Below are 12,189 nucleotides of genomic sequence, written 5' to 3'. Positions count from 1 at the left end.
TCGATAGGTTAAGTATATAACTCTTGGTTTTGGCTCAGGTCATGACCTCACAGTTCTTGAGTTCAAACCCCACATCTGCCAGCACAGAGCCTGCTTAGAATTCTCTCTCTCCCCTCTCTTTTTCTCTACCCTGCTCATGCTCTCTCTAAATAAATAAACTTAAAAACATTAATAAAAATAGTTCTATTTGAATATAGTTGACACACATTACATTAGTTTCATGTGTACAACACAGTGATTTATACATTATGCTACGCTCACCACAAGTGCAGCTACCTTCTGTCACACTGTAACGCTATTACAGCACCACAGACTGTATTCCTTATGCTGTACCTTTCAGCCCCGTGATTTATTCATTCCATAACTGGAAGCTTGTATCTCCGACTCTCATTCACCCATTTTTACCCATTCCCCTGTACCAACCTTCAGTTTGTTGTCTGGATTTATAGGTCCTGATTCTGCTTTTTTGTTTACTTAATCACTTGTTTTTTTAGATTCCACATATGAGTAAAACCATATGGTATTTGTCTTGCTCACTCTGATTTATTTCACTTAGCGTAATTCCCTCTAAGTCTATCCATTGGGTCTCAAATGGCACAATCTCTTCCTTTCTATGACTGCTTAATATTCCATTGTGCACACACCCCCTCACATCTTCCTTATCCATTTGTCTATTGATGGACACTTAGGGTGCATCCGTATCTTGGCTAATGTAAATAATGCTGCAGTAGACACAGGGGAGCATGTATCTTTTTGAATTACTGTTTTCATTTTCTTTGATTACATTACCCAGCAATGGAATTCTTGGATTACATGGTAGTTCTATTTAAAAAAAAAATTTTTTTTTAACATTTATTTATGAGAGAAAGAGAGAGGGAGGAGGGGAGGAGCAGAGAGAGAGGGAGGCACAGAATCCGAAGCAGGCTCCAGGGTCTGAGCTGTCAGCAGAAAGCCCAACATGGGGCTCAAACTCCCAAACCGAGAGATCATGACCTGAGCTAAAGTCAGACACTTAACCGACTGAGCCACCCAGGTGCCCTGGTAGTTCTGTTTTTAATATTTTAACCTCCATACTGTTTCCACAGTGGCTGTATCAATTTATGTTCCCACCAACAGTGTATGAGGGTTTCTTTTTCTTCACATTCTCACCAACACTTGTTACTTGTGTTTTTGATTTTAGCCATTCTGACAGGCATGAAGTGTTATCTTACTGTGGTTTTCCTTTACATTTCCCTGATGATTAGTGATACTGAACATCTTTGCATGTGTCTGTTGGCCATCTGTCTGTCTTCTTTGGAAAAATGTCTACTCAGGTCCTCTGTTCATTTTTTAATTATGTTGTTTGTTATTTTGGTGTTGAGTTGTTTAAGTTCTTGATATATTTTGGATATTAAACCCTTATCAGATATATCATTTGCAAATATCTTCTCCTATTCCATAGGCTGCCTTTTTATTTCGTTGATGGTTTCCTTCACTGTGCAAAAGTTTTCATTTTGATGTAGTCCCAATAGTTCATTTTTGCTTTTGTTTCCCTTGCCTTTGAAAATCTATCTAGAAAAATGGTGCGACGGCCAATGTCAGAGAAATTACTGCCTGAATTCCCTTCTAGGATCTTTGTGGTTTCTCATCTCACACTTAAGTCTTTAATCCATTTTTAGTTCATTTTTGCGTGTGGTATGAGAAAATGGTCCAGTTTCACTCCTTTACATGTACCTGTCCAGTTTTCCCAGCGCCATTTCCTAAAGAGATCACCTTTCTCCCACTGTATATTTCTGCCTCCTTTGTCATAGATTAATTGATATGGTCAACTGATTTTTAGTAAGAGTGCCAAGATCAATGGAGGAAAGAAGAGTCTTTTTAACAAATGGTGCTGGGACAACTGGATAGCTACATGCAAGAGAAGGAAGCTGGACCTCTACCTCAGAACATAGACAATACTTAAATGAAAATGAATCAACCTAAATATAAGAGCAAATGCTAAAACACCATCAGAGGAAACAATAGGGGTATATCTTCATAACCATGCATTTGGAAATGGATTCTTAGATATGACACCAAAAACATGAGCAACATCAAAATTAAACTGAGCTTCATCAAAATTAAAAACTTTCACATTTCAAAGGACACTAACAAGACATGAAAAGACAACTTCAAATGGAATAAAAGAGAATTTATCATATATCTGATAAAAGACTTGTATCCTGAATATGTAAAGAACTCTTACAATTCAATAATAATTTAAAAAAACAATTAAAAATGGAAAAAGGATTTGAATAGACATTTCTCTAAGGAGGATATGGAAATAGACCATAAGCATACAAAACGGTGTTCAACATCATTAGTCATCAGGGAAAGGCAAATCAAAACCAGAGTAAGCAATTATTTCACATCCACTAGGATGGTTATAATCAAAAAGACAGATAATAACAAATATTGACAAGGATATGGAGAAAATGGAACCTTCACACATTATAAGTAGGACTGTAAAAGTTTGCAGCTGCTTTGGAAAACAGTCTGAAAGCTCCTGAAATAATTAAACATAGAGATACCATATAACCTAGCAAATCCACTCCTACATATATACCCAAGAAAAATGAAAACCTTTGTCTACATAAAAACTTGTATATGATGTTCAAAGTAGCAGTATGCATAACAATCAAAATGTGGAAACAACCCAAATGTTTATCATCTGAATAACGGAAAAGCAAAATGCAGTATTCCATACAATGGAATAGTATTCTGCCACGAAAATGAAGTCTTCCACCCTCCACTGCAAACAAAACCTGTTCTTGGCAGAAGCAAAATCTCTTGCATCATGGCTCTAGAGCTGGGGGTGGAAACAAAGGCACACCAGTTTCTGGGCCTTATCCACACCGCAAGAGCTGATCACTCGGCGAAGAGGGTCATAGCAGCCCCCGGTCTCCTCAGCCTGCCTCTCCTGTATGGAACACCCACTTTCTGAGCCAGCAGAACATGACAGGGCCTCAGTACTCTCAGCAGCAATGCACTCCATGTAGTGCTTCTGTCAAACCAACGAAGCTGGGGAAAAGGGCCCATTTCACCTCTTGGCCACACTATGAAGGAATATACAGCTTTCGTTATCCGCAGATGAATGGCCTAGTATGTATACCATAACTTAGAAAGACAGAAGGTAAATGAATTTCTTTATCTCCCACAACAAATACTGACCAAGCTCCTACGATTTAAGAAATCAGAGGAGATGCCTTGTGTTGACTGGGTTTTCTACTCTCCTTAGTTGGTACAGAGAAAACCAAGTAACTTGAGATGAGTCAAAGAAATGAATCTAATATTTAAGCAATGAAATATAACCCCAATGAGACAGACAGATAGCTTCCAGATTATATGTGGCTTTGAATTACATATGCCGTTGCTTCTGGAGTCAGAGGATTACTTAAATCATAAATACCTTTAACTATTATTAACTAGTTCACCAGTGAGACATGTTAAAGACAGTATTTTTTTAAAAACACAGAGCAACAAGAATGAATACCTCCCTTCTGCCCTACTAACCTGTATGACGTTGCCTACAATGACACTATCAATGGTCTCAGGTGAGACCTTGCCTGCAGACAAAGCAGCCTTGGCAGCAAATTCAGTCAAGTCAATAGCTGTGAAGTCTTTCAGAAGACCTCCGTAGGCTCCAAAAGGCGTTCGCTTAGCAGCAACGATGAAGACACCTATTGCAATAAGAAGAGATTTGTAAGCAGTGACAGATTAGCCAGGGCCCCTAACATGCTTTAAATAATCTCACTGTGAAACTTTAGTATATGAGGTACCATTTTCAATTAGGTAACTGAAAATTTTTGTCACGTAATAATATGCAGAATAGGTCACACTCATGGAAGTAGTCTTAAGGGTTATCAATTTGAACAATACCAACATGCTGGCACCAAGAACGACACCACACGCTGTAACATAAATCCATTCTGGATTCTTAGCCCCTGGTGATTTCTAATGCTAGAAATATTGGTTTAAAACTGCAATGCTTCGGGGCGCCTGGGTGGCTTAGTCGGTTAAGCTTCCGACTTTCGCTTAGGTCATGATCTCGCGGTTCGTGGGTTCGAGCGCCGCGTCGGGCTCTGTGCTGAGTGCCGGCTCAGAGCCTGGAGCCTGTTTCGGAGTCTGTGACTCCTTCTCTCTCTGACCCTCTCCTGCTCACGCTGTCTCTCTCTCTCTCTCCTAGAAATAAATAAAAAACATTAAAAAAATTAAAAAAATAAATAAATAAAACTGCAATGCTTCTTTGATGTGCTGAAGTATGTTGCCCGGTCACAGAATCAGAGACTCTCTAAACTAGAAATTCTCTCTGAGGTTTGAGGCCAACCATTCACCCCACAGGAAATTCCTGACAAGAGATAGAAAAAAAATTCCTCTGCTAGACAACTCTACTGTAAGTTAGGAGACATATTCTACTGTGTGAATGGACAGCCAGAAGTATGATTCTTCCTTCTACTCAATGGGCTCATCTTACCAAGTCTTCCGTCTACCAATCTTAGTTCTACCCAACTGCATCCCAAATCAGAAAAACAGTTTCTAGAATTTACAATGCTTTGAAAGTGAATTATACATGCCTTTCCCTTTGGAGCCACAGGATGACTCGATTACAAATTTCAAATCATATTAACTATTATCTTTTACCCTTAGAATAAAGGGGGCAAAGGAGAACACCTCTTACATGGGTAGCCCCTCCAGATCTGGAGTCCACTAACCTGTAAAATATCCTGGATCTAAAGACTCCTTCCCTGAGTAAATAAAAAGCACGTATTTTCCCTAAGTAAAAAAAAAAAAGCATCCTTCCACACTTTTTTTTTTTAAATTTTTAATGTTTTTTATTTATTTCTGAGAGAGAGAGACAGCATGAGCAGGGGAGGGTCAGAGAGAGAGAGACACAGAATCTGAAGCAGGTTCCAGGCTCTGAGGTGTCAGCACAGAGCTGGACGCAGGGCTCGAGCCCACAAACTCTGAGATCATGACCTGAGCCAAAGTCGGACGCTTAACCGACTGAGCCACCCAGGCGCCCCCACACTTCTTTACTTGACATTAATTCTCACTTTCTTCTAAAGACATTCTGGTTTGCCAATATCCTATTAAAATGTGCTACTCAGAATACAACACAATTTCCTGCATTTGATCTAACCGCAAAGAATACAGGGGAGTTATCTATACATGTGTTCATGTAAACTAGGACTATAAATTTATGGTATCACTATTAGTCCAACTGATGTCCTGTGTGAATAAATAAAAACTGCCCTTTCCCAAGACATTCTACTGTCACCTCTCTTCTCAAATCTGCTATAGTTACATAAGTCTTTGATGGTGTGAAGTGAGGCCCACTAGAGTTGGGTGATGCAAAACTTGTACATCGGGAAGCAGCATCCATTATAATAGTTTCATCACACTAACACTGATTAGGCACTGACTAAGCACTAGACACTTGATCACTTTTCATTTACTACCTTATCTTCCCAACAATCCTACAAGGTAAATATTACAGAGGTACATACAAGTGGCACTTACTATGTGACAGATCTCATGCTTGGCACAAACTGTGCTCACATCTTGCCAAGAAATTATGAGGCTTTTAACAATGGGCTTGGGGCAAGATATTAACCTTTAACCGAGACGCTACAAACATTACACCCTTCGTGGTATTTAAGTACAGGGCTCCTGTTTATGATGACATCCTTCCATGGAACTAAACCTACCCTAAAAAAACCCTTCGCCTTCTCTTTTCATTGCTACTTTGAGAAACCCACAGCCCAAAAGGTTAGGAGTAACATATGTAATTATAATTTAGAACAGGTCCAAGTAGTTCTTTACAGATGGAATATTCAAATATTTAGAAGACCATAAATATTAGTTCAGGGCATGACAAATATTTTGTTCTGATAGACAGATTACTCTGTGCCACTATATCTTCTGGAATTTTTGCAAATGTCTTCTAATCCTTGTTGCTTAATAACCTCTACCTATTTTTTATTTTTTTAGAGACAGAGAGCACAAGCAAGCCCAAGTAGGGGAAAGGCAGAGGGAGAGAGAGAAAGAATCCCAAGCAGGCTCCAAGCAGAGCCCAATGCAAGGCTTGATCTCAGGACTGTGAGATCATGACCTGAGCCAAAACCAAGAGTCGGATGTTTAAACAAATGAGCCAACCAGGCACCCCTCTTACCTATTTTTATATTGGTGCTTTATTTCACTTTTCTGCCCCCTTCCCATGTCTTCTTCCTAATTTCATTACAGCCTGCATGTGGTCATGGCCTAGTATGCTATCCAAACAACTCTCCTGCAAGTAACAGTGGCAATATAGAAGAATGACTACTTGAAGGTCTTGGAGAATGAACAAAACTGGGCAGATGTGGAGAAGACATGGAAGAAAGGAACAGTACAGAGTGAGTGTTCAACCTGTTTATAGCTTCTGACTTGAATGTGAATGGCTAGAGCTCAGAAACTCACAATCTCACTGGTTTGACGATTCAGAGAACTGAGTTCATGGCGACCACAGCCACTGGTAAATGAGAATGAATCTAGGAAAGGAGAGGACCACAGGGGGAGCCCAAATCATATATACAAACTCTGCCTAATTACCTGTCTGACCCTTTAACTGTGCATCTATACCTTAGCTAAGGCTAACTGAACTGAGATTTGAGCTATTGCCCTCTATAGGGGAGATAGACTTTGCTGTTTGAGTTCGCCAAATCAACTTCCTGCAAAAATAAAGAGCCAACCAATCAATAAATCAACACATTTGGGAAGAATATAATAGTATTCAGCCTCTATAATGTTTCATATGAAATGTCCATGCTACAATCCAAAATTAATAGACATATGAAGAAATGAGAAAATATGATTCATTCTCAAGAGAAAAGATAATCAACAGAGACCAACCCCAAGATGACCCAAATGTAGAATTAACAGACAAGGATTTTATTTTTTTGGGGTTTGTTTGTTTTTGTTTTTTAATATTTTTTATTTATTTCTGAGAGAGAGAGACACTCACACAGTGTGAGCAGGGGAGGGTCAGAGAGAGAGGGAGATACAGATCCAGGTTCTGAGCTGGCAGTCAGCACAGAGCCTGACACGGGGCTCGAATCCACGAACTGTGAGATCATGACCTGAGCCGAAGTCAGATGCTTAACTGACTGAGCCACCCAGGCGCCCCAACAGACAAGGATTTTAAAACAGCTATCATAACTGTGCTCAAGGTTATAAAGGAAAATATGCTCATAATAAAGAATAGGCCATCTCAGCAAAAAAACAAAAAGCAAAAAAACAAAAAACTATAAAAAAATCAAAATGGAAACTCTAAAACTGAAAAATAAATTTAAAAAATCCACTGAATGGGCTTGACAGAAGAATGGAAATGAAAGGAGAAGGATTCAGGGACACCTAGGCGGCTCAGTTGGTGAAGTGTCCGACTTCGGCTTAGGTCATGATCTCAAAGTGTGTGAGTTCAAGCCCATCCAGCATTGGGCTCTGTGCTGACAGCTCAGAGCCTGGAGCCTGCTTCAGATTCTGTGTCTCCCTCCCTCTCTGACCCTCCCTTGCTGGCACTCAGTCTCTTTCTCTCTCAGAAATAAATGAACATTAAAAATAATAACAATAATAATAAAAAGGAAAGGAGAAAGATTCAGTGACTTTGAAGATAGATAAATACAAATTATCCAACCTGAAGAACAGGAAAAAAAACTAACAGTCAGAACCTCAAAGTCTGATTAAGGAACAAAGGCAATTCAATGGAATAAGGGTAGTCTTTTCAGCAATGGTGCTGGAAGAACTGGACACCCACATGCAAAAAAACCAAAACAAAACCAGACACAGCCTTAACCTTTTCACAAAAATTAACTCAAAATGGATCACAGACTTGGGGCGCCTGGGTGGCTTAGTCTGTTAAGCCTCCATGTCTTGGTTTTGGCACAGGTCATGATCTCAGGGTTCAAGGGATGGAGCCCTGCGTTGGGCTCTGAGTCCCCTCCCCTGCTTGCGCGCATGTATGCACACGCTCTCTCTCAAAATGAATAAATATTTTTAAGAATGGATCATAGACTTAAATGTAAAATGCAGAACTATAAAACCTCTAAAAGATATTACAGGATAAAATCTAGGTGCCTTTAGGCTTGGTGTAACTTTTTTTTAATGTTAATTATTTATTTTGAGACTGAGAGAGTGCATGTGCACGTGACGTGCACGCATGCCCTTGGGACAGGGACAGAGAGACAGGGAGAGAGAGAATCTCAAGCAAGCTCCGTGCTGGAGCGCAAAGCTTGACTCCGGGCTCCAAAAGGGACTTGATCTCACAAATCATGACATCATGACTTGATCCGAAATCAAGTGTCAGAGGCTTAACAGAGTGAGCCACCCAGGTGCCCCAATAACTTTTTAAATACAACACCAAAAGTCTGATTCATGAAAGAAGAATGTGGTTAAGCTGAACGTCTAAAATAAAAAACTGCTCTGCGAAAGACGCATTAAAGAAAAATGAAAAGAACAAGCTACAAACTGGGAGTGAATATTTACAACACACCTCCCTAATAAAGGACTGGTATCCAAAACACACAAATAAGTCTTAAAATGCAACAATAGGAAAACCAACAACCCAATTAAAAAGTGGGTAAAAAACCCTTACAGACACCTCACCAAAGATGATATAAAGATGGCATATAGCCCGATGAAAATGTGCGCAATATCATATGTCATTAGGGACATACAAATTAGAATAACAATGATACTGTTATACAACTATTAGAATGGCTAACAATATCCAAAACACAAATACCACCAAATGCTCGTGAGGATGCAGGAAAAGAGAAATTCTTTCGTTGCTGCCAGATTCAAAATACAGGCTCTATGGAAGGCAGTGTGGTTGCTTCCTATAAAACAAAACACACTCTACCGATATTATCCAGCCATCATTGTTCCTCTGTATTTATACAAATGAGCTGAAGACTTACGTCCACACAAACACCTGCATATGAATGTTTATAGCAGCTTTCTTCGTAACTGCCCAAACTTGTAAGAAACCAAGATGCGGTTCGGTAGGTGAATAGATGGGGCACATCCATACAACAGAATATTATTCAGCAATAAAAATAAATGAGCTATCAAATCATCATGAAAACACGTGGAGGAAACTTCAATGCACACTGGAAAGTGAAAGAAGCCCATCTAAAAGAGCCACATAATGTAGGATTCCAACTACATGACATCTGGCAAAGGCAAAAAACGACGGAGATAGTAAAAAGGTCAGAGGCTGCCAAGGGGCTTGCAAGGTGCGCAGACACAGCCGCAAAGGGTGGGCAGGGGGGAAGCCACTAGAACACAGAGCATTAACGCCACCTTCCCTTCCATCACACTGTTGGGGAAATATTAACCCATTTAATCAGAACAGCTACAGGCAGCAATCAGGACAAACTGAGAAAAACTGCTGATAAAAGCACCCACTTGTTTCTGGATTAAGTAATTTGGCAGCCACACGTAGGTGCCTTGAAGGGATACACAAGCACCCCCAACAAAGTCAAATAGCAGTAAGAGAACCCTTAGTCGGGTGCAACCACCTACCACCGGGCTGTGAGTTAATAGAAACACTGGGGGTTTTGGTTCTTCTTCTTTCTTAAAAGTTAAAATTCCATTGACTGTGGCCATTTGTTATAAGGAGGCAGTTTACGTAATTTTTAAATTTAAGTTAATAACCCTAGTATTTATGTACTTAGTGACTGCACTTTCCTGGAGTCAGTCAATCTAAAGTACTGGAAGGGAAAGGGAACAAGCGGGTCTTCCAACAGCCACCACACATTTGGTGGCGCAGGTCACTGGGGCAGAAGAGCCTAGGAGACCATCAATTCCTCCCACACAAGCTTTCCCCAATCCGGGACAAGTCAGAGGCTGCGGCTCTGCGATGCAGGCCTCCGCCCTACACCGCGGGGTCCTTAAGGCACCGCCCCAGTTCTCCTAACAGCTTTTTTTTTTTTTTTTTTAAAAAAGAGGGGACGGGGACTACGGGAAGAAGGGTAATGACCTTCAAGATCAGAAGCTAGCAAACCTTGCTCTCAACCCTCAGCTGGAAACTGCCCTGCTGTCGCTAGCGCCTTACAAGTATGTTTTCTCCTCGACCCGACCAATCCTTTCCGCTTGGGCTTTCATCAAATCCCCTTGCGGCCGATGAGACCCCAGCGGCGCTCACCTCGGAGCAAGGCCATGGCGGCGAGCGAGTTCCGGCGCAGAGCTCCCCCTCCAGCGACGCAGAGGGGCGCCCGCTCACATCCCTGCCTTAAGAGTCCGGGGGCGGGGTCCGGCGAAGCCACGCCCCTGCCCTTTCACCCACATCCCGTGCCTGGCTGCGGGTCTGCGACTTCCCAGGGCGGGCCGGAGCTTATCTCCCTTTGGGCACCATGCCACTCTCTTGGCGCCTTCGTGCGGGAACCATGACTCTGCCAGCAGCCGCGCCTTGCAGAAGAGAGCGTTCCGTGCCCGCGCATCTTTCTCTCACATTCTCGCTTTTTACCTCTAAAGCGAGAGAATGATGCCATCCTACCCATGACCTCTCTACTCGTCCCTGTAATGTCCCCCTTCAGCCCCCAGCACGTCTCCAGTCTCCATCATCACCGTACCAGGTACCCCAACGCCGAGACAGCCACAGTGTGGAAGGGGCCAGAGGAAGGCGGGGCGTTGGCTGGAAATTGGGTGGGCGGGGCGCAGAGGACGGCGCGAGCGGATTGGCTGAGCCTCTGTGGGCTGCGGCTGCGCGGACTGCTGGAGCCCTAGGCCTCCGGGCCTAAGAGGCGCCCAGGACGGGGAGGCCAGGTGTGGCCAGNGTCTGAGGGCAGGGGCGCCCCCGAGTTCCCCGTATAGCCCCCGATGAGCTCGCGGTATTTTCCTTATATGATCAGGTCCCATTGCTGGCGACGCCGCCAGCCCGGAGCCTGAGAAGATTATCAAAATATGTGTGGCGAAGTGGGGCTGGGGACCGGCGCCGGGAGATTAGGGGCAGCGGGGAGGCTGGAAATGAGGGAGCTTTAGGGAGGCCTCTGCCGCTGTAACTGTGAGCCCTGGTCGATGATGACGTGACCACTGCGCAATCTGAGTTCTAGGAACCAGGTGATGGAGTGTGTGCTGAGAGCGGACTGAGACCGGGCGAGCAGGGCACCCGGGCCGAGCGCAGCGCCAGGGCTCTGGGGTGGGCCAGGTTCCTGCGCCTGGGAAGCTCAGGTGGGCTGCCTTGAGGCTTTCTGTGAACCCTCGGGGATTACTGCTTTCAGACTCCTGGGTTGCCTTCTAGCAAGTTGTTTATTAAGTCTATACTTTTGATTATGAAACCCTTTGAACATACAGAAAAGTGGAAACATTTCTACAGTGAACACAGTTGTTACCATTTTGCCATAGTTGCTATATCACATCTGTCCATCTGTTCTAATATCAAACCGTGTTCTTTTTCTAATGCAAACCTCAATACAGTAGTCCCCTCCCCCCATGGTCCAAGATCCCTAGGGGATGCCTGAGACTAAGTAGTACCAGGTCCTATATATATACTATGTTTTTTCCCCCTTATGTACATACCTAGGATAAAGTTTAGTTTATAATTTAGACACAGTAAGAGATTAACAACAATAGCACACATAACATACTGTAATAAAAGTTATCTGATTGTGGTCTTTATCTCAAAATATCTTGGGATGATGTGAGGTGATAAAATGTCTGCCTGATGAGGTGAAGTGAGCTAAAGGACTAGGTATTGTGACATAGCCTTGTCAACTAGACTGTTGACCTTCTGACACCTTAGAAGGAGAATCACCTGCTTTGAGGACTCTTGTGGACCACAAGTGACTTTGCTTATTTGCTTTTTTCTGCAGGGGAGGAAGTGTGTGTGAGATAAAGTGGGTTCAGGTCGGTGGAGAGGTGAGGTAATGTGCTAGTACTAGATGTTTACTTTTTCTCAAGCAGGGTTCCAACAGGAAATGATTTGAGTGATTTTTTAAATTTTCTCAAGGATGATACAGAGCTAGTACCATTCTAGATGCATAGAAGTTATTTTATTACATATAACGGAAACCTTGGGGCATTCAAACTTGATTTGGGTGTGACAGCTAGTAACTCAGTTTTACTATTTTTTTTATTTTGGCCATTATAGTTTCTGTGTTCAAGGCTTCTTTTTTCTTTTAGGGCTAATTATTGGTT

The 12,189-nt window shown here is 42.3% G+C and overlaps 1 protein-coding gene and 2 non-coding genes across 3 annotated transcripts in view; 2 read left to right on the top strand and 1 right to left on the bottom strand.

Moving 5' to 3' along the window:
• ACAA2 (acetyl-CoA acyltransferase 2) overlaps positions 1-10,302 on the bottom strand; it is a 37,808-nt gene extending 27,506 nt beyond the window's left edge. The window contains exons 1-3 of the mRNA XM_077777646.1: positions 10,199-10,302; positions 3,532-3,698; positions 2,999-3,074 (exon numbers count right to left, since the gene is read on the bottom strand). Coding sequence (XP_077633772.1) covers positions 2,999-3,074; positions 3,532-3,698; positions 10,199-10,214 — 259 coding nt within the window. The 5' untranslated portion in view covers positions 10,215-10,302. The remainder of the gene's footprint in view (positions 1-2,998; positions 3,075-3,531; positions 3,699-10,198) is intronic.
• A 544-nt stretch (positions 10,303-10,846) lies between these two features.
• On the top strand, positions 10,847-10,987 carry LOC144242771 (small Cajal body-specific RNA 17). The gene has a single exon (XR_013338464.1).
• A 77-nt stretch (positions 10,988-11,064) lies between these two features.
• LOC144242769 (small Cajal body-specific RNA 18) lies at positions 11,065-11,147 on the top strand. Its single transcript, XR_013338462.1, has one exon.
• The last annotated feature ends 1,042 nt before the right edge of the window (positions 11,148-12,189 follow it).

This window comes from Crocuta crocuta, unplaced genomic scaffold (assembly GCF_008692635.1).
Source record: "Crocuta crocuta isolate KB4526 unplaced genomic scaffold, BGI_CrCroc_1.0 scaffold36, whole genome shotgun sequence".
Taxonomy (NCBI): Eukaryota; Metazoa; Chordata; class Mammalia; order Carnivora; family Hyaenidae; genus Crocuta; species Crocuta crocuta.
This window is presented reverse-complemented; position numbering and strand designations above follow the sequence as displayed.